The following is a 27,842-nucleotide window of genomic DNA, read 5'->3' on the forward strand; positions in this document are numbered from 1 at the left end:
AATTCTAGTATTCCAATTTTATTTTGGCTTACCTGCAGGTACCAAAATTACACAATTTCAAAGATTTAAAGGGTCAAACTAATTTAACTTACTTAGATATTACATGTGAAAAGTTACAATTAGAGAAATAAGTGACCTGTCCCATTTCACACATACAGGTAGTAGCAGCAGTAAAATCTGAGCCCATGTCACCTGCCAAAGTTCCGTGCTCTTTCCCTTCCACCAAATTGATAAATATTCATTAATGGAACTACCTTAAACTGCTCTAGTATCGGGCTTACAGAATTACTGAATTCAAGGAAAGACACATGGAAATTTAACTTATAGTTAATTTTGTTCACTCTCTTAGATAAGGCTACTTAGGTCATGATTAAACACATTTCAAAAGGCAAAAATACTACCCACAAGCACTAAGAAGCTCACGTAGATGGAAGCGTCTCTCTTTAACATTCCTCCCAATATTTGTATTGTTTAAATTGATAAATTAAAAGTGGAAAGAGATTTTGAAGAAAATCAACAGTGGTATTGTTATTAAGGGAACCAAAATATGTACATCACACGCATTTATCTATTAATTAGCACTAACTTCTTCTACATGTCTCTTGAGGTGCAATGTGAAAATCAATGGCAGTGCCCAATATGTGCCCTTGTTTATGTCTCTTTCTATTTACAACATGTGCCCCATTTGAGGGTAAGCACTGCATCTGATTCAACTTTGTATCCTAGGAAACCTACCACAATACTCAGCACATAATACATGCTAAATAAACATTTGCTTAATTTACAGTGAAATTTTATAAACTAGGTGTATCAAAGCAAGTCTTAATACATAGGATTTTCATCTTTTTAGGGTAGGCTTTCCAATTTTTAATCAAGTCTTTTGCAGGAAGTGGATGGACACAAATGTATTTAGGACCAAATTATTTATTTGTCTTCTTGTTAGATAAATTGTGCACATATTTGATGGCACATAAATTGATGGTACCTATTTGAAATATCTATTTTACATAAAGAATTTAACAGAAGAAACCTTAACTTGGGAAAAAAGAGATACAGTTACTAGTCTGTAATGTAGAACAATTAACCTTTCCTCTGGGCCTAATTTTTTCACGTAACAATTATACTTAAGACCCCTTTCCAGTTGGACAATGGTCTGATGTATCCAGTCAAGTGTTTTATTTTAAATCATTGATTTTTTTTCAGTACCAACACATAGCCAATACATAATTTTTCAGGCAATCACAAACATTCCACGATACAGGGAACCTGTCCAATTTATCTATTTTTGCCAGCGCCCATCATATGGTCTAGTCCATAGTAAATATTCAGCAAACAAATGAATTTTTTTTTTTTTTTTTTTTTGGTGAGACGGAGTCTTGCTCTGTTGCCCGGACTGGAGTGCAGTAGTGCAGTCTTGGCTCACTGCAAGCTCCGCCTCCTGGGTTCAAGCGATTTTCCTGACTCAACCTCCCAAGTAGCTGGGACTATAGGCACTCGCCCTCAAGCCCAGCTAATTTTTTGTATTTTTAGTAGAGACAGGGTATCACCATGTTGGCCAGGATGGTCTCGATCTCCTGACCTCATGATCCACCTGCCTCAGCCTCCCAAAGTGCTGGGGTTACAGGCGTGAGCCACCGTGCCTAGCCACAAATGAATTTTTTTAATTAAAAAATTATTCAATGCCTACTGTGAGTCAGACATACTGAGTAAAACAGAGTATAAACAAATAAGATGCTAATAGTAGCTACAAAAGAAATACTCAGAGTGAATGGTAGAGAATAAAGGTAGGTTAATATGTGCTTACATGCACATGTATGTGTATGCAGTTTCAATAACATCTGAGCTGATACATAAAGGATGAGAAGAAGCCAGCTTTCCAAAAACCTGGAGGAACAACATTTTATGCAAAAGACACATCTGGGCTAAGGCTTTAAGGCAAGACATGGCCAGTTGGAAGGTTAGAAGGCAATCAATGTGGCTGAGGACATACATTATTCTGTGAAGAGAGATCTGTACTTTGTAGAGGAAAATAAGTTAGAAAAAATACCAATGACATTCTTCACAGAAACAGAAAAAATAATCATAAAATGTATGTGGAACCACAAAAGACTCAGAACAGCCAAGCCATCCTGAGCAAAAAGAACAGAATTGGAAGGATCACATTACCTGACTTTAAATTATACTACAAAGCTATAGTAACCAAAACAGCACAATACTGTCATAAAAACAGACTCATAGAACAATGGAACAGAATAGAAAACCCAGAAAAAATCCATACATCTACATTGAAGTCATTTTTGACAAAGGTGCAAAAAAAAAAAAAAAATACATTGGGGAAAGGACAGTTGCTTTGATAAATTGTGCTGGGAAAATTGGATGTCCTTATACAGAAGAATGAAAGTAGATCCTTATTTCTCACCATTTGCAAAAGTCAAATCAAAATGCATTAAAGACTCAAATCTAAGACCTAAAACTATGAAATTAATTTAAAAAACACTGAGGAAACTTTCCAGGACACTGGACTGAACAAAGATTTCTTTAGTAATACCCCACAAGCACAGGTAACCAAAGCAAAAATGGACAAATAAGATCACATCATGTTAAAAGTCTTCTGCACTGCAAAGAAAACAAAGCCAAGACACAACTCACAGAATGGGAGAAAATTTCTGCAAAGTACCCATCTGGCGAGAGATTAACAACCAGAATATTTAAGGAGCTCAAATAACTCTATAGAAAAAAATCTAATAATCTGATTTTAAAAATGGACAAAAGATCTGAATAGACATTTCTCAAAAGAAGACATACAAACGGCAAACAGGTATATGAAAAGGTGCTCAACATCACTGATCAGAGAAATGCAAATCAAAACTACAATGAGATATCATCTCACCCTAGTTAAAGTGGCTTTTATCCAAAAGACAGGCAATAACAAATGCTTACAGGGATGTGGAGAAAAAGGGAACCCATGTACATTATTGATGAGAACATCAATTAGTACAACCACTACACAGAATAGTATGGACATTCCTCAAAAAATAATAGAAATACCATTGATCTAGCAATCCCACTCCCAGGTATATACCCAAAAGAAAGGAAATCAAGATATTGAAAGGTTATCTGCACTCCCATGTCTACTGCAACACTATTCACAATAGCCAAGATTTGGAAGCAGCCTAAGTGTCCATCAACAGATGAATGGATAAAGAAAATGTGGTACATGTTCACAATGGAGTACTACTCAGCCATACAAAAGAATGAGATCCTACCATTTGCAACAACGTGAATGGAGCTGGAGGTCATTATGTGAAGTTAAATAAGCCAGGCACAGAAAGACAAACTTCGCCTGTTCTCATTTATTTGTAGGAGCTAAAAATCAAAACAATGTAACTCATGGGGATAGAGTATAGAAGGATGGTTACCAGAGGCTGGGAAGTGTAGTGACTGAGTCTAGGGGAAGTGCGAATAATTAATGGGTACAAAAAATAGAATGAAAAAAATAGTATTTGATAGCACAACAGGGTAACTACAGTCAATAATAATTTAATTGTGCATTTAAAAATCACTAAAACAATGTGATTGGATTGTTTGTAACACAAATTATAAATGCTTGAAGTGATGGATACCCCATTTACCCTGAGGTGATTATTCCTTGTATGCCTGTATCAAAATCTCATGTCCCCCATAAATACATACACCTACTATATAACCACAAAATTAAACACTGAAAAATAACTTAGAATAAAAAAATCTGAAATCCAGTTAGCAAAGAACAACAGGATACTACATTGCATATCTGAAAACCGCATGTCTCTGCATACCAATATTGTTATTTCCACCTTCCTGGATGAGAAAGCTCATTAGCAGGTCTATTACCTCTAAGTATACACAGGAGAATAAAAATCAATTACCTGACAGAAGTATTAGAGACTATTTTGTCAAAGCATGTTTCTAAAGTCACCCTTTTAGTAATTCAGTGTTCTTTGTAATAGAAAGCTAGCCATATTTATCAGAACCTCAACTTCTAGTTTTCCTCCTATATATGGGCAGTACATTTGGTCATGCTGCAGTCAAAGTGACAGTTGTATATAACTGAAAACATAAGTGCCAACTGAGATCATGATACTTAGGTCACCTGTGACATGGACCTTTCTAAGACCCTCTCTAGTTCTTTTCTTTCCACACAAAATAAGCTCACCCTGTAATGTTAGATGCTGTCAAATATGTAAAAGACAACATAATTACTTGTGATCTTCTTGTTGAAGAAAGAAAAGCCATCCCTGAAATCCTGCAATAGACTGAGGGGAAGAATGAACACATTAATTCAGAGTACTTTTGTGATTTTTATCAGATAACATTTATGTAGTCTAGCAGACAGCAGGAGTGCACTTTCTGTAATCCTCACATCTTCCAGCCCATGTCCTGGATCTGTGTCTGGGGTCTTCCCCACTCTCCACTCCACCCAGGAGGCAACTCTAAAGTATGGGAAGTGCTGAGGGATTAACAGCCCTTTCCCACAGCAGCACTCAAACTATGGCTCCAGGGAAGGTAGTACATAAATATCCCAGCTCCCTCGCCCCTCAGATGGATAAATCCATCACGTGTATTTAGCATCACTGCCCTGAGTTTCCTGCAGGATTAAGCTTTAGGCCCTCACTATGGCAGGTGGCTTAATAATGCATCCTAGATTGGCTGCCTTCCCTTCCCTGTACCATCACCTCCCTTTCCTACCAGTGATATCTATGATTCCTAAAACAGACCGTTGCACCTGAATCCTTATCTCAGGGTCTGCTTCTGGGAAATGCAAATAAATATATGCAAAATTAAAACAGAATTTAAGCAGCGCTTGATGCTATAAAAGGAAGGGGTTAATGACAATAAATTTATATTCAGTGTTAAAGGGGACTTCATTCCCTCTCTCATATTTTCACATGGAAGGACGTCCACCTAGATAAATGCCCAGTTGTTTCTCCCTCATGGAGGTGAAATCTATTGCTGCATGTTTCTTCACTGAGTGCTGGGGAAAACTATCAAAGAGCTGCAGGAACAAGATTCATTCTTTCTTTCCTCTCTATGCCAGATCAGTAGGAGTGATAAGTCTGGAGAATTTGGGGTGCCCTAGGGACCCAAACTTTCCCTTACGTGGGTAGCCTCAAATCCAAACCAGGGATTGGAGGTGGGCACATGGAGTGTTAGAAACTCTTCGGTTGTATGTATATCTAAAGTCACATTCTTCCATTGACTTTGTGAATGTTAAAGCTGGCATTCTACAATCTATTCATTCACATTCTGTGTTTTCCTTAGTTAATCATGAACTTGCCAATATCAAGTTTATACAATAGACATCTTTGTGATTATTTTATTTTGTGGTGGAAAAATTAAGTGAGAGTACAGAGATTAATGATAATATAAACGAATAAAACTTTTAAGTCATATATAGGACACATAAGTTTAGAACCTTTGTTTTTCCTTTTCTGAAAGCTTTAAGTATACCTGAATACATCTTCCCTTGCTCAGGCCTGCTGAGAGGCTCTGCTATTTCCTACCTTCTCACCAGCTCCTCTATGAACCCACCGGCCTTTCTTGCTGTACAGCTGCTTCCAGTCACTCTCTGACATCTCAGCAAATTCGGATTAATTAACTTATTACTTCTGTTGCCCCACTGGTCTTCATGCAGGGATATGATATTGAAGCACATGACAAGTTGGTGGCTTCAGCAGTGGTTTCTCCTGTCTATAGAAACTCTCCAGCAGACGGCAATTTTCCATCTTCCTGTATAAAACCAGAATCCACTCACCTGACAGAAATCTTTGTCTCCAGATGCTGCAAAGCCAGCACAGATCATCTTCTCCGTGATCCCTCCTGGATGGGCCGAATAGTAAGTGTGTTCACAGACCTCTCTTTCTAACACATGCACTTGAATCTGCTGTAGGCGACTTGCTAAGCCACCATCTATTGAAGAAACATTCAGAGAGAGCTCGATGATGAAGCAAGCAGCAAGTGATATTAGAAATGTATTTGAGTTCAGACTTAGCTCTGTACCAACATAGCTGAAGTCATTTAGTTTGGCCTGAGCTGATGTAGAATACTGAAGTTAAAAAATACAAGTGTTTCATGTGACATATCTTCATGTCCCAATTTGGCATTTTTGTAAAGAGAGGCCACTGGCAGGATAATAAAACCAGAAACACTTTTTTCCTAGCTTATTTTCAATTTAAACGTTAGTGTATCAAGTATTTCTGCATAAGAATTCAGGAAGAAAAATTCAGCATGATATGAATTGGTGTCATATATGACTTATACAATTACAAATATATATGGTTATATATATACATAAATATATAATTGCTTACAAATAATATGCTTATATGATTTCCAAATATAAACAAAAATCATAATCCTGTTTTTCATCTACTGTCATTGAAGCCTAATCGCACCTCCAATTAATGAAAACACAAATAATTTATTTTCATATTTGATCCCTAGGCAGGCCTATGTTAACATGTATTTTGCATGACTCATCCTATCATTTTAGATTTATGACCAATTTTTTTAAGTTTAATATTTTATAGCCCTATACCTTTTGGGGCAATATTAATAGCATGTACTTTACATTTATATAGTATCTTAATATTTATAAAGAGTTTTATTCCAACTTAATACAACACCATTTTTCATATGTGAGATCAGGTTAATCACACTGATCTCACATAAGAAAAAGCCAGACCTCTGAAAATTTGATCTCACAGCTCTTATGGGACAGAACTAGAATCAAGCCTAAGTTCAACTCTGAATCTTGCATTCTTCTTAATATACTAAAACTCCTCTTCTCGGGGACCATCTCCCTTAGTGTTACTGACCATATCCCAGGAATCAAGATTCATTTCCTCTCCTAGCTGGAAAGAATGAATTCACCTTTTGTAAAACTAACTACCTCTCAGTTGCCTGGTAGTCATGGAATTGGCAAAGGTCAAAGGTATTAGAGAGCAGGCACATTTATTCAAGGGCTTTGAAACTGGTAAGCCAAGAAATATTTACTGAATGCCATGTAGGCTTCTAGCCTTGGGGAGAGAGTGCTCAATGACAGATCTGCCTCCAAGAGGTTCTCAGTCTAGTAGATGAGATGTAGAAGATGACTGCATGAAATCATGCCAAATACATTAACGTGCAGTGAGAGGAAGAGGATAAAACCAGGTAGTGCGGAATGTGACCGGAAGCCTGTCCTGCTGCAGCAATGTGGGCCAAGAAAGGAAGTGATATTTTGGTTGAAAATGCAATAATGAGCAGGCAGATGTGACAAGATTGTAATAAGAGTGCTCCAAGTAGAAGGACACAAAACGAGGAACTTCAGAAAGCAGAGCAAGCTTGGTGTTTAGGCGAAAGGAGAAAGGCCACGGTATCTGAAGGTTAACCACAAGAAAAAAAGAGGGAAATTATGTGGAAGAGATAAGTGGAGAGGCCCAATCACACAGAGCTTTCCAAGCTAGGCTAAGGAGTTCAGATTTGATTGTATGTGTAATGAGAAGCCATTAAGGAATGATGATAAGCTGAGCCACACCGATCTTAAATCCTCACTTTGATATTTATTAGTTATGGGATCTTAGCAAGTTACTTAAATCTTCGGGTTGCGACCTCCTTATTTGTAAAATGCGGATGGTAAAAGCTCCTCATGTGTTGGGTGTGAAGGTTTTTATGAAAGTGCAATTTGGCTTCAGGTAGCACAGTAAGCAGTGAATATCAACACTGTAAGCAGTCAAATATAAATTCCCTTCTCCTTCAAGCTCACAGATTCCAAATAAATGACATACAGAAAGGAAATATACAAAGAAAATGATCTTATGGTATAAGAAGCACAAAACAAATATCAACCCATTCCAATCTTTCACTGTGTTACTAAGCGTTTAAGAGTTCTATACCGTAGCCAGGGGTGAGCACACGACAGCCAGTGGATAAATTCTGTGCCACCCCCAAACATGGGCACAATCCATGAGATAAGAATGGTTTGTACATTTTTAGGTGGCTAAAAAAAAATCCAAAGAACAGTATTTCATGGCACACACACATTAAATGAAATACACATTTTATAAATTAAGTTCTGTTGGAACCCATTCTGTTACATACCGCCAATGGCTGCTTTATGCTATAACGGTAGACTTGAATAGTTGTGATAGAGACCAGATGACCTGTAAAGCCTAAAAGGATTATTATCTGGCCCATTACAGTAAAGATTTGTTGACTGCTAATCTAGCCTATTTATAATCTAAGTTACCCTGAAGGAAAAGTTTTAAATAGCTCATTCTCTATTTACTTGCTGATCTATTACAGCTAAATAAAACGTGGTGTCTATCTTTTAGAAAGAAGAGGGGCTGAAGCGGATGCTGCTTGATATCATTTACACGACCTATTTTCAAAAATAACAACTGGCATTCATGTTTAAGAAACAAAAAATGCTTACCTCCACTGATGCTTCCCCATCCGGTCACAGCACAGATCTCTGAGGAAAACGGAGGCTCTGTGCTGTGTGGGAGACATACCGGCCTTACTGCCGAGCTGTACTCCAGAGGAGAGCTTAGTTGTATTAGGGCAATGTCAGAGTCATAACTTAGTGTGTTAAAGTCTTCATGCGCCATTATGTGTTTGGCCCTTCTCACCTGTATCAGTGGCAGGTAAGCAAATTACAAGGTAAGAAAGTGAAAGTCAGCTACTTCCTTGCTGATGGTCCAAAATAATCTTAAATCTCTGCACTTACGTACCTAAGCAATGAAGAAGACTTTGTATTAAATATAAAAGAGCAATCTTGGTTTATAATTTGCAGGAGGCTGTGAACCACCTTCTGGATAAAGGTGGTGCTGGAGAAACAAAGCTTTGAAAACCGGTGTCCTTGGGCCTAAATTTGCAATTCCGACCTACTTCGTGTAATTCTCAAGTGAAAATGTAATTTCAAATTACATTTTTAAATGTGGGTATAAATGATAAGTGTAAAAGGACCCTAGGAGATTAATAACCAATTACATATTTTAGCTAAAGGTATTCCTTGGCATGTGACAACATTTACAGTACAGGCAGAATGACCTGTAAAAACATTTTTTCACCTGCTCTGTTGATTCCTTCAGGTTTCTGTCATGGTCCCCAGCAATAATGGTCCAGGAGAGTGGATTATTCTTCCTGGAGACAGAAGAACAGTGAAAGTTTGACATGAAAACACGTTTGTAACAGTTCATTCTCACACTGCTATAAAAGACTACCTGAGACTATAAAGTCTTTTGAAGACTTTCTGAAGAAAAGAGGTTTGTGAAGAAAAGAGATTTAATTGACTTACAGTTCTGCATGGCTGAGGAGGCCTCAGGAAACTTAACAATCATGGTGGAAGGCAAAGGGGAGGCAAGCTCATCTTATCACGGCAAAGCAGAAGAGAGAGACCAAAGGAAGCCACACGCTTTTAAACCATCAGATCTTGTGAGAACTCACTATCAGGAGAACAGCATGAGGGAAACCACCCTGCCATCATCTGGCCCTACTAACATGCACTGCTCAGTTCAGCGAGGCAACAGTCCCCTGTCCGATTGCTTTTGCGATCTCCCTCCCCGGGAAGGCATATCGTGCCTTCTGATCTATGTGAAGAAGAGCTCTTGATCATGTATCCTGCCCCTTTCTTTTGATCATAAAGTGTCATTGGAAACCTTGCCAAATATTACCAAAGCCTTTTTTAGGTCAAGGAGGAAAAATGAAAATAGTTAAAGCTTTATTTCACAGTGATATTAAGAATATGTTTAAAAAATTACACCTGTGACAAGGTAGCTTTTGGTCTATATTTTACTGTTCAATATTGCCAAATTATGATCTCACTGGATAGTATCTCAGATTTCCATTTTTTGTTAAATCAGAGTTATGAAACTAAAGTTCAAAGGAATTCATCAGTTTGAAAATTGGCAAAATTCAACTATTGCGTTAGAAATCAGAATGCTGATTACTTTTAGGGGAATGATGACTGGAAGAGGCACAAGGGCGACTGCTGGGTACTAGTTAATGTAGTATTTTGTTTCTCGATCTGGGTGTCGGTTACATGGGTGTTCATTGTGTGAAAAGTTCTGTATACTTCTGATGTACCTCAAAATGATGTTAAGAAGTTTGAATCAATATCCATTAATTTACCATATCAAAATCTCCAGCTTAAAAACTGTCTGAGGAAAGAGTCCCTCTACTGGAACCACTATACTGTCACTTCTACTTGGAGACTAATTCTTCCATTTTTTTTTTAACACTGTTTCTTCAGGAAAAGTAAAGTTACTGAAATTATTTCTCAATATACCTTATTCAAAGGTAGAGATTCTTAATGCAAGTAGGCATCTTCTCCCCAGTCATAACCATGCTCATTTCAATTCCTTGCATAATGGGTTTAACTTGCTCATGTGTTTCAACATGCCTTTATTAAGGGAGCTAACTCAAGTGAAGTACTTGGCAAGTACCTGGTAGATGGTAATGACTCCATAATGGTAGCCATTATCATTCCTATTATCTGCCATGCATGCTAAAGAAAGGATTAAACTTTTTCAAAGTCACCCTCTAAATAAGTACTTAGTAGTGAAGAAACTTCTTAAATCTACTCCATATCTTTATATAGAATAGAGTGTATATAATACAATGAAGTAATAAAAATGATGGTAGAGTTGATAATGTAGACCACAGTTTCTTGTGATGTTTTGCATGTACAGTCATCAAATATCCTTCAGTTTAATGGAGAACACTGCAAAAAAAGCACGACAAAGCCACATACACTTTATGATACCACAAAGCTTGAGATTTTTCCAATAGCGGGAAAATAGCTCAAGGTATCAATTGATGGATTTCTTCACGTTTTCTTCCCCATCTCCCATATAAAATTTCATTTCTTATTGTCTTAGGATCTTATCCCCAACCCAGCAATGGAGCATGTGTCACTTACTGCTGTGGAAGAAGAGCCACCTGATTTGATCACAGAAAGTAAGTCACTGAAGTTTCAGTAGCTGATTTAAATTTTAGACAAAAGATTCACATATATAATTGCAAAGTGAGCTTGGTCTCCAAAAGTAAGTTAAAAGTCCCAGTGAGCACAAAATCCTGTGTGGAATTAACAAGATGAGAACACCAAATTTTCCTAAGTGTAGAACACCACTATCAGGAAATGCTCAGGCCTCGCACCAGACTTAAAGAATCAGAAGCTCTCCAGGTGATTCTGGAGTACGTTGAAGTTTGAGAATTAATACTAGGGTCAACCAGTGCCAGGGAAGCTAAAAGGCAGGGACGTGTAGGCCATAGGGTTTTTGTTACACCAGCATATTAGTACACTCCTGGTATAAAGATCCACAGACTTCAAGGATGAGATTTAAAACGACATTTCACTGGTCAAATAACTTAGGCAACTGTGAACTATTAAAAAATATGGCACATAGACATTTACCATACCACTATAAATGTAAGATATAATGTTATGTGCCAAAAATGTGATATATACAAATACTATAAAATATATATGTGTATGTTTAAATATTAGTAGAAAATCAGACAATTGAAACATTCTTAACATTGATGATGTCTAGAGAAAAAGAGTGTGTTAGATAAATGGAGAGGGTAGTTTAAGCTCTTACTTGATAATCTTCTCTAACCGCCTTTTCCCCAAAAAACATTACTATTATAATACATGTATTTAAAGAAATTAAGAAGTCACAAATGAAATTAAATACAAATTCTTTTTGTGGCTAACAAGTGGCTCACAAACATTTACAGCTGTTTATTAATTTCAATTGATTCATCACATGGAATATCTATCTTGGGAAGAATAGGTTTGTTACATTCTGTATCTTGCGGCAAGGCGACATGGCTCATCACATAAATTTCAGAATAGACCATGTAATTTGAAAAGGGAATCTGCCAAAACTTTTTCTGTGTCTCTGTACTCAATACTAATATTTTCTTTTCTAATACATTAATTTTAACAAATTAATCAGCTACTCTTGAAGCATCTTTTCCATGGTACATTCAATGCACTTTGATAGAATTCTTAAAAAATAAATAGGCTTCTGTAAGGGAGAGAAGGCCTAGACAAAAGCAGGTGGTACTGAATTAGAGTTGAAAATATTGTATGAACCCATGTTTAGCTTGATAATAGATACAGATAGATATATTTATATACATGGGTTAGTATACATACCTATATTTTCTAGCTCTATCAGCTGAGAAGGCCTAGAACCAACAATGTGCTACTAGCAACTGGTATGCCCAGCATCAGATCATGATTTGTCATACCATTCTCCAATAAAATGAACCAGGGCCCCTTGGAGAAATGGCTGGTGCAGGAACTGAGAAGGAAATACATATGACAGACCTGGAGTATCTTGCAGTGTTACAAAATATGAGGGAGTATCAAAGAGACAGAAGCCAAAGGCTGGTCTCTACCTCTGAAAGAGCTCACAATGGCCAAAGCTGGAATAATTTGAACGTGGGCTACCTTTACTGACTTGTTTCCGAAGAGTAAGTATGGAAAGGGGGAAAAATGTAACTTTACATTAGAGAAACCTGGTAAACACTACCTCGGCCAGATGGTCAAGGTTAACATCAGTGATAAGTCATGTTGACTGTATGTACCCTTGATATATGATAAGAATAGTATGCTACTTCTGTGGTCTTCCTCCCCCAAATCCATAACCCTAGTAAAACCTTGACAAAATTGTCAGACAAACTAAACTGAGGGACGTTCTACAAAAAAAAACAGATGAGAACTCCTCAAAATGACCAAGGAAAGTCTTAGAAGTTTACAGCCAGGAACAGCCTGAGGAGACTTGACAACTAAACATAATGAGCTGTCCTGAAGCAGCAACTACAATGATCTTGAGACAGGAACAAGCTCAGCATATCTGAGCAACAGAAAGGCCCATGAGGCTGGCCTACTGGGAGCAAGCAGGGAACTGATCAAGAAGGGGTCAGGGACGCGGGACATAGTGGGCAACACATGTAATCCCAGCACTTTGGGAGGCCAAAGTGGGAGGATTACTTGATCCCAAGAGTTCAAGACCAGTCTGTACAACATAGCAAGACCCCGTGTCTACAAAAAAGCCCAAAACAACAACAACAGCAACCAAAACAAACAAACAAAAATCGGGCATGGTGGCATGTGTCTGTAGTCCCAGCTGCTCAGAAGGCTGAGGTGGGAGGATCCCTTGAACCCAAGAGGTAAGACTAGAGTGAGCTATGATCACGCTACTACACTCCAGTCTGTGAGAGAGAGAGACCTGTTCTCAAAAAAAGATGGGGTCTGGGAGGCAGGGAGTGGTTCTTGACCCTCTGCACAGTAGAGTCATTTGGGAAGCTTTTCAAAAACACCAATGCCCAGAACAAGGGATGGCTTTAACTAGTCTGGATCGAAAACAAATTACAATTATACACAGTCACATGGCTTCATCTATACAAGGTATTATGGAGATGAAGTAAGACACAAGAATATAAACTGCAGTTCTGTTACATAAAGATCAAAACCAAGAAAAACCAAATGACATACTGTTTTGGGGATACATATATATTGAAATCCCCCAAAAGCAAAGGTATGAATACAGCATGTAAGAAATTTAGCATAGCATTTTTTTCTCTTTTGTTTTTTTAAAAATTTTAAGTTCTGGGATATATGTGCAGAATCTGCAGGTTTGTTATATAGGTATACATGTGCCACGGTGGTTTGCTGCACTTATCAACCCATCATCTAGGTTTTAAGCCCCACATGCATTAGGTATTTGTCCGAATGCTCTCCTTCCCCTTGTCTCCCACCCCCTGTGTTTTTCCCCTCCCTGTGTCCATGTGTTCTCATTGTTCAACTCCCACTTATGAATGAGAACAAGCATTGTTTGGTTTTCTGTTCCTGCATTAGTTTGCTAAGAATGATGGCTTCCAGCTTTATCCATGTCCCTGCAAAGGAGATGATCTCATTCTTTTTTGTGGCTGCATAGTATTTCACGGTATGTATGTGCCACATTTTCTTTAACCAGTGCATCATTGATGGAAATTTGGGTTGGTTCCAAGTCTTTGCTATTGTGAATAGTGCTACAATAAACGTATGTGTGTATGTGTCTTTATAGTAGAATGATTTATAATCCTCTGTGTATATACCCAGTAATGGGATTGCTGGGTCAAATGGTATTTCTGGTTCTAGATCCTTGAGGAATTGCCACGCTGTCTTCCACAATGGTTGAACTAATTTACACTCCCACCAACAGTGTAAAAGCGTTTCTATTTCTCCACTTCCTCTCCAGCATCTGTTGTTTCCTGACTTTTTAATAATTGTCATTCTGATGGGTGTGAGATGGTATCTCATTGTGGTTTTGATTTGCATTTCTCTAATGACCAGTGATATTGAGCTCTTTTTCATATATTTGTTGGCCACATAAATGTCTTTTAAGAATTGTCTGTTCATATCCTTTGCCCACTTTTTGATAGGGTTGTTAGTTTTTTTCCTTGTAAATTTAGCATAGTATTTCTTGAGAGGGATTCTACGGGGTCTTGAAAGGTAAGTATAAAGATTCTTCCTAAACTGGATGCTGGCAATACAAATGTTCATTTAACATTAATATCTATTCTTTAAACTACAAATATATTATGTATATTATTTCATATAATGGAAGACTTCACAATTTAAGAACATTTAAAAATTAACCAAAAGTTTAGTTCCCCAATAGTGCAATAATCAAGGTGGTAGGTTATTCTATTGTGCTGTCCACTGACATGATCCATATTTGCAAAGGAACAACCCTAAACCAATCCAGTGGAAGGTGGCTTGTGTGGTAAGGCATCTGGAATTACTAACAACCAACAGTGGAACCATGAGCACTTAGCTTAAAGATTAAGCTAAATGGGAATGTGAGAGGAGTCTTCAAATATAGAAAGAACTATCACGTGAAAGAAGAACCCAACTTAGTTTTGGAACTACAGTACATTTAGACCAATGGATTTCTGCAATTGGGAAGGAGACTCTACATAATAAGAGATCTCTTTAAATGGGATGAGCAGTCAAGATTTGATTAACTTTTCCTTCACTGACATTGTTTAAATATAAGCTAGATGGCTATGCAGAAGAAACACTAAAAGAAGATTTTCGTTTTAGAATTAGTCTGGATGATCTTAGTAGTCAGCCTTGTGTCCTAGGCATTACTTATAAATGCATGTGCTAAATACGTTGGTAAAATACCAGTTTCACTCACGATTGCACACAGTGGGCTGCGGTCAGAATCCACATTGGGTTGATGATGGCACCTCCACATTGGTAATCGCCTAGAAACCTCAGACCCACTTGCCACGGCCAACAGTGGGGGCAGGCTTCTTCCCCTCCTGCGATTCTTCTGGAAAGCCACTGGGGACTAAATGGAGGGATGCCACAGACATCTACAGTAAAGAAGATGAAATCAGTGACCCACAAGGTTGCAGTAATTTAGAACACATTCCTCCAATAGCTTGCCATAGTTAACAGTAGTGATTCTCAAACATCAGATAGGCTTAATAATAATATTGACTCCCGAAACTCACCTCTGAAAAATCTGATTTTTTTTTTTTTTTTTTTTTTTTTTTTTTTTTTGATACGGAGTCTTGCTCTGTCGCCCAGGCTGGAGTGCAGTGGCCGGATCTCAGCTCACTGCAAGCTCCGCCTCCCGGGTTTACGCCATTCTCCTGCCTCAGCCTCCTAAGTAGCTGGGACTAGAGGCACCCGCCACCTCGCCTGGCTAGTTTTTTGTATGAAAAATCTGATTTTAAGAAGCCTGCCCAGGTGACTATGCTAGGCAGCCAGAATTTTAGGGACTGGCCTACAGAATTTTATTTATTCATCTAGCAAAATTTATTTAGTGCTTGCCGTTTGCTAGGCACTGTTCTAGACATTGGTGATATATTATTGGTGGAATAGAACAGATGATACAAATACTGGCCCTCATGGAACTTATATTCTAGTAGGAAAGTTTCAAGTTTGTTAGGAGAGTACATAAGATTCTTCATTATATCTTCTTGTTTTAGTTCTCATTCTCACAGTATGAATCCATATACTAATCCTCAAACATATCAAATTTGCTCAGGTGTCTAAATGCTGTTCTCTTATCAGGAGCTGGTGAGACCCATAGCCCAAGTGCTAACCTCCAGGAAGCCTTCTCCAACCCTCCAGCAAGAGGCAGATATTTTTTTCTCTGATAGCTCCTTATGCAACTTTCTATTCCAGTCCGTCAACTTAAACATATTCAATACATGCATGTGGAACAATGAAGGATCATAGTATTTACCCAGACGCCTTAGAGCATAAGAAAATTAAAAGATGCCAATGTGAATTTAAAATTAAAAAACCTTTGTTTTCTCCCTTTGCCCCACACTGACTATAGAAGTCATTTTAGATATTAAGTTTGTAGAGGAATAGACGAGGACAAAACATTGCTTTATACCCTTTTCTTCCTAAACTAAAGCTTATTTGTTCTTTCCTCTACTTATAAGTCTAACTATAAATCCAAATAGGACTCTGGACATTTTATGGACCTAAATACAAGACTTATTCTTCTTCACTGTGGAGTTATAGCAAATGTAAGATAAGGACTTTCAGAAGAGACATCTAGTTAATGAAGAAACAAGATTAAACAGATAGTAATAACGTGTCGTCAACTCACCATGCAGAATAGCTTTTACAGTAGATACAGGATTGTTTTGGGGAGGTAACGTTGGTTCAATTTTGTTTAAAGACTCTGTAGAAGAAAATAAAATTTTAATTGAAAGTAATTAGAGAAGTTGCACTAATTGACCCCACTTGCTTACCCTGGTAAATCATAAAATTATTCTACTGTAGATCTCACTAACACAACCATTCATACACTAGATGCCAGATCCCAGAAATGTGATTTCTTGTATATCTCTTAATATCCCTGTTGCATCTGGCTCTTTTAAGTACTTCTTCCTTCCTTGGTTTCTTGATGTTAATCTCAAGGTTTTCCTTATATATTGATGGCTGTCTGTTTTCAATATGTCTTTTTTTCAGGATCTCATTGTTTAGCCTGAAAATACATTGCCAAGGTAATTTTCATTACTCTATTTTTATTCATCTACATGTAGATGACTTCTAAATTTCTCCTTCAATCTTAATCTGTTTCCTGAATCCTAGACCTAAGACTTTTAGATATCCCCACCTGGATTTCCCACAAGCTAATATCTACATGTCTTAAATTGAACCAAGTGATTTTAAGAGTCAATATAGTCTTGTTCTTACATTTCTCTATCATCTAGTGGCTTCTACCATTCACCTCACCATTCCAGCTACGATCCTGAAAATCATATTTGTGACGGTTAATACTGAGTATCAACTGGATTGGATTGAGGGATACAAAGTATTAATCCTGGGTGTGTCTGTGTGGGTGTTGCCAAAAGAATTTAACATTTGAGTCAGTGGGCTGGGGAAGGCAGATCCACCTTTAATCTGGTGGGCACAATCTAATCAGCTTCCAGCTAATATAAAGCAGGCAGAAAAACATGTAAAGAGAGATGGGCCTAGCCTCCCAGCCTACATCTTTCTTCCATGCTGGATGCTTCCAGCCCTAGAACATTGGACTACAAGTTCTTCAGTTTTGGGACTCGGACTGGCTCTCCTTACTCCTCAGGTTGCAGATAGCCTACTGTGGGACCTTGTGATCATGTAACTTAATACTTACACACACACACACACACACACACGATCATGTAACTTACATGTGATCATGTAAGTTAATATTTAATAAACACACACATATATACATATTAAATATTAACATACATGATGTAATATTTAATAAACACATACACACACACACATATATATATGTGTGTGTGTGTGTGTGTGTGTGTGTGTGTGTTCCCTCTAAGAGAACCCTGACTAATACAATACTAGACTTGGCTTCCTTCATATATTCCATCCCCACAAGGGTGTATATAATAAAACAATATATATAGAATAAATTCTTTACAATGATTTTCTTAGTACTTTTCTTGCATATAAGTTCATTCATAATCTTCCAGATTACTCTGGAGTCAGAGAGACCAAGTTCTGACTCCATCTCTTGCCAGCTGTGCATCTTTGAGAACATTACTTAACTTCTCAAAGCCTCAGTTCCCTCACTGGTGAGAGGAGAGCAATGCACATAGCTCCTATGTATGTAAGGAGGAATAAAAGAGGTAATGCATGTGAAATGCTCAGTGAATACCTGCTACAGAGCAAATAATCAAATGTTAGCTAGCTATCATATCACTCTGGCACTTATAATTTAATGCTTCATGTTCAACATAATCTCACTCCTGCCTTTCCTACTGTTCCCTCCAAAACTCAAAACATGTTGAGTTATTTGTAGTTTTCTTATACATTGTCCATTCTCTTTTGTTAGGGTTTTTGCATATGATATTCTTTTTGTCTGAGTAGCATGTACTTTATCTTTCAGAATGCCAGGATAGCTATTAATTCTTCAAAACCCCCTAACTTGGTAAAACAGAGCCAGTCAATCTCATTTCTGAATTACCTTCTTTAATCCTAATTATCTTCTTTCTGAGTGTGGCATGTGGAATCTTTATGCTCCAGTGGATGCCATTTCTTGAGCATTACCTGAGGTGCTTCCTAAAGCACAGATTTCTGGGCCCCATCCCAGATCTACAGAATCTAGGTCTCTGGGGGTGGATCCAGAAATCTGCATTTTTGTTATGCTGACGGACGGGATTGCTATCCTACATTTAGGTAAACACGGCTAAATAATCTTCCCTGTAACCATTTTCATAAGCAAAAGTCCACAAGTGTTTATACTCACCTGAGAGCAAAATGGTAAATCTAGCTTTGAAGCCTTGCAAACGATTTTTACCATCACTTTTAAAGTAAATCACCATCATGTTACTAGCACTGAATATTGAAGTGATGGTCAACATTCCACAAAGTTTAGCTGAAAAATTTTAGGAAAGTTTGATTTATAGTTATAATTTTAAAAAAATCAGAACACAGAGTAAAATAATCACCCGATTTTCTAATCAACCACTTTAGTTTTCTCCAGCTTTGATTTGTATGCATACCCTTGCATCTCATGTGAGAATTAAATGTTAGTTTCACAATAACAATGCACTGTAATTTCAATTACACAGAAAAAGCTCTAAAATAAGGACATTTGATTTCCAGTATGCACGGAAACTCAACTGGTTATTACTTTGAAGACAATAAGAAGAGGTGAGTTAAAAACAATAAGAAAAAAAACCACCCAAGTTGATATATTCCTTTTTCTAAACAGGACATAAGCATACTTTATAAGAGAGGTAACACTTGAAGTCACTTTCATGGAAACCTCACACTATACAAGCACTGTTCTGCAGAATCATGGCATCGTGCTCTCACTAACCTGCCCTTAATGTCTAAATAAATATTCCAAGCCAATCTATAATCCTGGCCTCTAACCCATACAAACATCTAGCTGAAGGACAGACACTAGGTCCTACAAAAGTGGTTAGAGGGCTGGACGTTAAATCTTCAAACTCAGCAAATTGTTAGGTCACAACTAAAAGTATATTTGAAGTTTTAAAAATCTTAAAATTAATTGTTATACCTACATAGAAATTATAGGTTTTGGTTACTTTTCTTGGACACAAATATCAAAATATTAGCAACAGAAGGAATACAGAATAAAGGAAGCTTTAAAATTTACCTTAAACAACTGCCAAAAATTTACTCACTGTTACCATTTTATCCTTTCTCTGGGGACTGCCTTTTCACTTTACATACAGTCTGAAACAATCTTTACATTTTGCACATTTCCATTAAAATGGAATGCAAATTAGTTGCTGGCTCATAGGTTTTAAAGCTAAAGTTGTATGGCATTCTGAGTTTCCAGAGCAAGAAATTCATATTCCCACTCTACCTATGGTATCCAAGGAAGTCAGTCCATGTTGCAACTACTCTGATTAGTCTAACACTTTCATATTTGAAGGGTGAAGGCTACCTACCGAACTTGTGCTTTTCTTCAGAATCACCATAAATCACAACAGCATCATAAATACAGTTTGGACTAAGTTTGACAGTAAAGTCCTCAAATGTCAACTGTACAAATGAAACATAACCAGGGAAATGGTTAGAGAAGAGAGAAGCTTAAAGGGTTTACCTCTGCGTATTTAAAGGCTCTTTGTCACATCCTCATATGCTTTCACACAGAAGCGTAAATAATGGCAGTCTCTTTGAAGGGCAATTTGGCAATGACTATCATGTTTAAATGTGCAAACCCTTTGACCCAGCAAGTCTACTTCTGGGAATTATACATATCCACATGTGTCCAAAGACACTGGCAGATATTCATGGCACCACAGCTGGTATGACCAAAGACTGGAAACTCAATAAACATCTGTTAATAGGGAACTAGTTTGATGTGTTCTGAAATATCATACAATATTTTATGCAGTTATTAAAAAGAGTTCTGTGGGCTCATCTGGAAAGATCTTTGAGATACTTTTCAGTGAACAAGGCATTGCCAAGTAGCATAAGTACACACACACACACACACACACACACACACACAAGTAAATGCTCAAAATACCTCCCAAAGACACTAGTAAGTTATCAGTGTTTGTCTCCAGGGGTAGAATGGGAATCTGATGAGGAGCCGTACTTTTCATTGTATATACTTTTAAACCACTGAAAGTTTTCAAAACCACACAGAGAGATCTCTTTTCAGAGTAGAAAAAAAAAAAAAAAAAAAAAAAAAAAAAAAAAAAAGCATATGGCTAGAAGAAGCTCCTAGTCAAAATAGCAATTTAACAATCCAGATGAATTAAGTTCTGCCTAACTAAGGTAACTGTATCCTCTATGAGGTAGAGTGATTCCTCAGTTGCCTACCTTTATAATGTGTTTCTCTGGAGCACGAATGAACTGATGACACCTTACGTTACCAGGACACAAATCAGGATACTTGGCGGAGTGATTTGTCCCTTCTACCAATATAGCCACGCTTCCACAACCTGACCCTGTGGAAGCATTGGGGAAATTCAAAGAGAATGACCAAAGGCATTTCCTCCTCCTCTTCCCCACCCACATCAAGGGAAAATGGCAGGGAATTAAATACCTGAAACACTCACCTGCTTCTGAGTTCTGTATGGCAGTAAAGGTAAGCTCGAGGCCACGGCCACTGTCTTCTGTATCAGAAACAAATGGAACCATGGTCTCACCGGTCTCTGTCAGCAATGGTGAGGGCAATATATTTCCACAGACCTTACCTTAAAAGAAGTGAAGGAAAGTGAAATAACATGACTAAAGAGTGGTGGAAACGTATCCATGTTTGTTTTGTTTTCCATCATCTTCCGTGAGATCTCTGGTCTAAACACACTAAACTATTTAATGGCCCTTTGATCATTCAACATTCCCTGCTTCAGTGACTTTGCTATTCCAGTCGCCTTCTCACCCCCCAGTCTCTCATGTCCAAATTCTACTCATTCTTCAGGGCCTAACTCAAAATTCAGCTCCCCGATAAACTCTACCAGACAACCACTCGAAATAAGAGCTACCTTTTCTAAATCAGCACAGCACATTCCCTGTTCTAATGGTATTTCCAACTTTGTGTCACACCTTTGATTACCTCAAACTACAACTTATTTGGGCAGAGAGTGCTTTTTCTCAAAAAATGTCCAGTACCTGGTATGATATCTCACATACAGTTAATTTTTAACAAATGATTGGTTGAAAGAATAATTACTGTGTAAATAGCAGGCCTGAGCATGAAATAATCTAGACAATAAATATTATAACCCCTAGTACAGTACTTTGTCTATAGATTCCTGTCAAATATGTGGAAAAGACATTTGTCCTAACCATTGACCTTATAGAGATCTAGAGATCCAGGCCTATACCAGCTCTAGAGAGCTTCTATCATGGTTAACACAGAGTATTCCAACAAATGATTGGTTGAAACACAGAGTATTTCAACAAAGTTAGATATATTGCTTATGTTTATGTAGCTTATAAGAGGTACTCAATAAAAGAAATTGAATGACATGAAATGATCATTTGTGTTATGAGAAGGAAATTATATCAAACAATGTAAAGTTCAAAGTGTATGTGTAGTTTTCAAAGGGAATTTTTCCAGTTTTTGCCCATTCAGTATGATATTGGCTGTGGGTTTGTCATAAATAGCTCTTATTATTTTGAGGTACGTTCCATCAATACCGAATTTATTGAGCGTTTTTAGCATGAAGGGCTGTTGAATTTTGTCAAAAGCCTTTTCTGCATCTATTGAGATAATGATGTGGTTCTTGTCTTTGGTTCTGTTTATATGCTGGATTATGTTTATTGGTTTGCGAATGTTGAACCAGCCTTGCATCCCAGGGATGAAGCCCACTTGATCATGGTGGATAAGCTTTTTGATGTGTTGCTGAATCCGGTTTGCCAGTATTTTATTGAGGATTTTTGCATCGATGTTCATCAGGGATATTGGTCTAAAATTCTCTTTTTTTGTTGTGTCTCTGCCAGGCTTTGGTATCAGGATGATGTTGGCCTCATAAAATGAGTTAGGGAGGATTCCCTCTTTTTCTATTGATTGGAATAGTTTCAGAAGGAATGGTACCAGCTCCTCCTTGTACCTCTGGTAGAATTCAGCTGTGAATCCATCTGGTCCTGGACTTTTTTTGGTTGGTAGGCTATTAATTATTGCCTCAATTTCAGAGCCTGCTATTGGTCTATTCAGGGATTCAACTTCTTCCTGGTTTAGTCTTGGAAGAGTGTAAGTGTCCAGGAAACTATCCATTTCTTCTAGATTTTCCAGTTTATTTGCGTAGAGGTGTTTATAGTATTCTCTGATGGTAGTTTGTATTTCTGTGGGGTCGGTGGTGATATCCCCTTTATCATTTTTAATTGCGTCGATTTGATTCTTCTCTCTTTTCTTCTTTATTAGTCTTGCTAGTGGTCTGTCAATTTTGTTGATCTTTTCAAAAAACCAACTCCTGGATTCATTGATTTTTTGGAGGGTTTTTTGTGTCTCTATCTCCTTCAGTTCTGCTCTGATCTTAGTTATTTCTTGCCTTCTGCTAGCTTTCGAATGTGTTTGCTCTTGCTTCTCTAGTTCTTTTAATTGCGATGTTAGAGTGTCAATTTTAGATCTTTCCTGCTTTCTCTTGTGGGCATTTAGTGCTGTAAAGTGTATGTGTAAATAGATACACCTCTGAATGCTAATGGAGATTATCTCTAGGTGACAGGGTTATGAATGGTTTATATTTTTTTCCTTTGGCTCATCTGTATTTATCAAATTTGGTAAACATGTGCCCACTTTTGTGATAAAAATAATTTAAAAAATTGCCTCAAAAGGAAGTTTTCTGACAACTGTGACATCAATTGCATTCAACACTGTTACTGAACTTGAGAGAGGAATGTGAGATCTGGCTCCTAATTCAGAAAAACACTGAAGAGAATAGTCAGTGTGCTGACCACTGTCTCCACTCTTACTATCCTCCCCTTAACCCTTCTAGAAGGGAACAGTGTGCAAGATGAGATCATTGCCCTTGGTACAATAAAAGAAATTTTATTTTTTTATTTTTATTGTTTTAAGTAAAGTGAAAGCAAGTTTATTAGGAAAGTAAAGGATTAAATAATGGCTACTCCATAGGCAGAGCAGCCAGAAATTTTATTTTACATCCTTTAGTATCTCTTTGGCCTTTCAGATACTCTAAAATGATAAATAAAAACAAATGTAACATACTTACTAATAAGCACCCCATTGCTTGATTGTAAAGATACATAGTCATGATCACATCCAACTTGCTTTTCCATGTCGAAACTTGTAAATTTTATCAGGATTATTTTATCCTTTGGTACCATTATTTTCCAAACATATAAGCTGGGATAGGGGAAGGTGAAGAAAATATAACAAATGGCAGAATCAGATTTGATAAATAAAATCTAACACCCGTGCTTTATCTCACAACTCAACAACAATACAATTTTATAGAATACTAGAAGATAAAAGGCAATGGAACATTGTGAGAAAAATTTGTGCTCAAATTGATAACATTTATCTGACAAATAGATGAGTATTAATTGGAGAATGACCAGAAAACACCCCTCAAATTTCATTTAGTTATAAAATGCTAGAATTTTGATCTATAAATTGAAGAAACCTAAGATTCATCTGAGTTATTCACCTAATTAAAATTCATACTATTCATCCAGAGGTTGAATTATGATTCTCATGAATTATGAATTGACCATGCAGTGTTTGCTAACCTTAAACAGCCACATATTCCGAAGTCATCCTAAGTCACAGTCCCTGAGTTAAAATGTCATCTCTCTAACTCCCAGTAAGGTCAGCTGTGACTTTTTACTAACATTTTTAAAAGCATATCTAAACTTGAGAGAGTACGAAAATAATCCCTTACCTTTATTTTCATACATAAATTTATTATTCAAGAAAATAAATCCTAGTGGGCCATAAATCCCAGCTTCTTCCATGTCTCACCTTCACCTGAATGCAAAGCAATCTTACCTAGAATCTAACATGTTCGAATTAACTCTTTCCAAAATTCAGCAGTCTTTACCTTAGACCTGTTAACAGCCTCACTGCCCTTTACTAATAAGGACTTTAGGAATTAGTCAAGTCTTTTATGCCCAGGTTCCATAAAGCAAACACTAATACTTTTTTTTTTTTTTTTAACCAGATATCTCCTTAACTGGAATCCCTCCCTCCCTCCCTCCCTCCCTCCCTCCCTCCCTTCTTTCCTCAGAGTCTCACTCTATCACTCAGGCTGGAATGCAGTGGTGCAATATCAGCTCACTGCAACCTACACCTCCCAGGTTCAAGCGATTCTTCTGCCACAGCCTCCCAAGTAGCTGAGACTACAAGCATGCACCACCATGCCCAGCTAATTTATGTATTTTTAGTAGAGACACAGTTTCACCATATTGGCCAGGCTGGTCTCGAACTCCTGATCTCATGATCTGCCCACCTCGGCTTCCCAAAGTGTTGGGATTACAGGCCTGAGCCACCGTGCCCGGCCGGAAACTCTTTACTTTAGTGTTTTTCTATCCAAGTCCATCATCCTGAATATAGATGTAAAAATAAGCTGTCTAAAATATTATAAAGCTCGCTTGCCAAGCACTTCAATGGAAAAAAGCACTCCACATCCATCATCCTTTTTGAGATTCATTACATCTCTCTGAGGTAGGCAGGAGAGAAATTATCCCTCTGTTTCCAAATGGGAAACCTGGCATTGATAATAAAAGATTCATCACATCTCTTGTGTAAGTGGAACTGTTTAGGCTTTATGACTTCAAAGGCCGGTACTTTCTCAAATCGTTCCATCATCAAATTATTTTCGGCCTCAAAATCTCTAGCTCAAAGATGAAAAATAGGTTTCAAATCTATGCCAACTTTGATTTATTATTAGTGATTGCTGTTTTAAAAGGATTTTGAGGTCTGGTCAAGCTAAGTGAGAGAGGGGTCCCCAAACAAACCATTGATTTATTAATTCAAATAATCTATAGAGCATTAATTATGTGACAGGTACTGATCTAGGCTCTGAGAAATGCAATATCTCCCATGGGTGTGAAAGGAAGGAGGGCAACCTGGGTGGTATCTGTCATTTCTGAGAATCTAGCTACCACATACCAGAATACAGGGAGGCTTTGGAGGGACTGTGTAACTCTCTCCTTCTTTATATTATCTCTGTCTGCCTTATGATTTCCTAGTTAGCTCCAGTTGGAATTTACAAAACCCTTTCAGTATCTAAGGCTACTCAGCATGCTGAAGAAGTCACTGACTGTGCAAATTGGCCCTATCCCTCATTTCTAAAACACAATTTTTCCACATTTTCACATTCTAAAATTAGAATGCATCTTACAAAGGAGTCTTACGATTCCTGTAGACCTGAATTGAAAGAGTTCTTCTGGGCAGTATCTGTATACACTTCTGTCAGTCACATTGCACACTATCAACTTCACAGTGCCAAATTTTTCTGCTTGACATGCTTCGGCCTATACTTGAGGTGTGAATTTAGATGATAGATCTGCACGAGTATTAACCTGTGGTTCAAATTCTCGAAGAATTTTTTACCTCTCCCTACATCTAGTGCCAAGGTTGAGGCATGTAACTTTCCGTGTGGGTGCGTTTACACCTTGTTTAGCCTTACACTGAAGATAGTCTTCGGTGACTCAGCCTTATATGAACCTATCTTGGGAATTTTGTTTTCTCCTATTGAAGCTGTATTTTACAATGAATTTTTGTCTTGATTTATTGAAATATAGTATAAATAGATGCTAATACTAATTGGATTTTACTGCTATTGAAAGTCTTATTAATCTCTGGTTGACTCCTTACTTTAGTCCCCATAAACTATTTAATATCTTAACTATTTTATCTCTACTTCATCTTCTAAAGTTGAAGCAATTAAAATCTCGTGTGATAACTAAGACATCCAGTGTAAATTCCTTCAACTTTCCTATAGATTACCTTCTTTGTTGCTTTCCCAGAAAAGGAATTATTCTGCCCTCTTCTCAATGCCAAACCTTCTTTATTTGTTGTGTTCTTTGAAAGCTTACTTCACATTTCTATGTGTTTCCTATGACTCTTAACTCTCACTCTCTGTCCGTGAGCACAGTTGAGTCTACTTTATCAAAACAAACAAAATGCCTCTCTTGACTCTACTGTCTAAAAGCCACCGCCCCAACGTTTGCATCTCAGACAACAGTTCTATTCTTCCAATAGCTCAGGTTAAAAACTCTTAGTTTACTCATATGGGGATCTCATTCTCCCTCAAAACCCAAATTGTCAACTCATCAGCAAATCCTACAGCCCTACCACTCTTCACCACCTCTACAAATGTGATCAAAGCTGGATTTTTACCTGGATGATTGCATCATCTTTTACCTGGACTATTGCAGTAGTTGGTCTCCCAGCTTGTGGTCTTGCCTGCCTACAGTCTATTTGCAACCCAGTAATAAAAGTGGTCTTTTTGAAATGTGTCAGATCATGATCTTCCTCTGTTCAAAATCCTCCAGTGGCTCTCTATCTCCCTTACGGAAAAATTCAAAGTTCTCTTCATGCCCTGTAAGTCCGAAATAATTTGGCCACATTGCCCTTCTCCAGCCACTCAGCTCTGGTTCTCTGGTCTCTTTGCTATTCCCCAAGTATATCAGATGTATTATTGTCTCACACCTACCATTCCTTCTGCCTGGAGTGTTCCTTTCCAAAATGATCATATAATTTCCTCCCTTGCTTTATCCAAGTCTTTTTTTCCAAGTGTCATCTTTATAATGTGGTCTTTTCTAACCACCCTCTCTGATATTGTATACTCTCATTCTCCACCTCCCTTTCTTGCCTTATTTTTTGGTATAGCATTTACTACCTTCTACTATTATATGTAACATTTAAAAATTATCCCATTTCCACCTTCTAACTTGCCCCACAAAGGCAAGCATTTTTGTGTGTTTCATTCACTGCTGTATCTCTAGCACCTAAGACGGTGTTTTACACATCCTAAGGGTTCAATAAAAATGTGTTGATTATTTGGGATACTAAATTTTCAACAGTCACTTAACCCATTATGAATATGACTTTTGATCCTACAGTTCTGCTCAGTTCAAGAAGTTTGAGTTTCCATATGCAATGGCATTTGATTTGATTTTTACTTCTACAATAACCCTCCTTTTCTTGAAACATTTTCTTGCAGAGATCTCTGAAATGCTTGTCTAAGTTGAGTCTCTGTGTTTGAGGGTAAGTAGGCTGCCATCTGCATGTCTCTTACCCAATATACAAATACTTTGCTCAAATATCCACTTATCAAGTGCATTGATTACTTCCTAAAGCAGGCTAGTTAATTTCAGAAATGACTCA

The 27,842-nt window shown here is 37.5% G+C and overlaps 1 protein-coding gene across 1 annotated transcript in view; it reads right to left on the reverse strand.

The window, feature by feature from the left end:
• Window positions 1–27,842, reverse strand: part of OVCH1 (ovochymase 1) — a 56,967-nt gene that overhangs the window by 13,825 nt on the left and 15,300 nt on the right. Inside the window, exons 10-18 of the mRNA XM_073020585.1 lie at window positions 23,719–23,852; window positions 20,867–21,243; window positions 19,984–20,077; window positions 18,807–18,935; window positions 16,656–16,730; window positions 15,219–15,399; window positions 9,090–9,162; window positions 8,453–8,648; window positions 5,795–5,949 (exon numbers count right to left, since the gene is read on the reverse strand). Coding sequence (XP_072876686.1) covers window positions 5,795–5,949; window positions 8,453–8,648; window positions 9,090–9,162; window positions 15,219–15,399; window positions 16,656–16,730; window positions 18,807–18,935; window positions 19,984–20,077; window positions 20,867–21,243; window positions 23,719–23,852 — 1,414 coding nt within the window. The remainder of the gene's footprint in view (window positions 1–5,794; window positions 5,950–8,452; window positions 8,649–9,089; window positions 9,163–15,218; window positions 15,400–16,655; window positions 16,731–18,806; window positions 18,936–19,983; window positions 20,078–20,866; window positions 21,244–23,718; window positions 23,853–27,842) is intronic.

This window comes from Chlorocebus sabaeus, chromosome 11 (assembly GCF_047675955.1).
Source record: "Chlorocebus sabaeus isolate Y175 chromosome 11, mChlSab1.0.hap1, whole genome shotgun sequence".
Classification (NCBI taxonomy): Eukaryota; Metazoa; Chordata; class Mammalia; order Primates; family Cercopithecidae; genus Chlorocebus; species Chlorocebus sabaeus.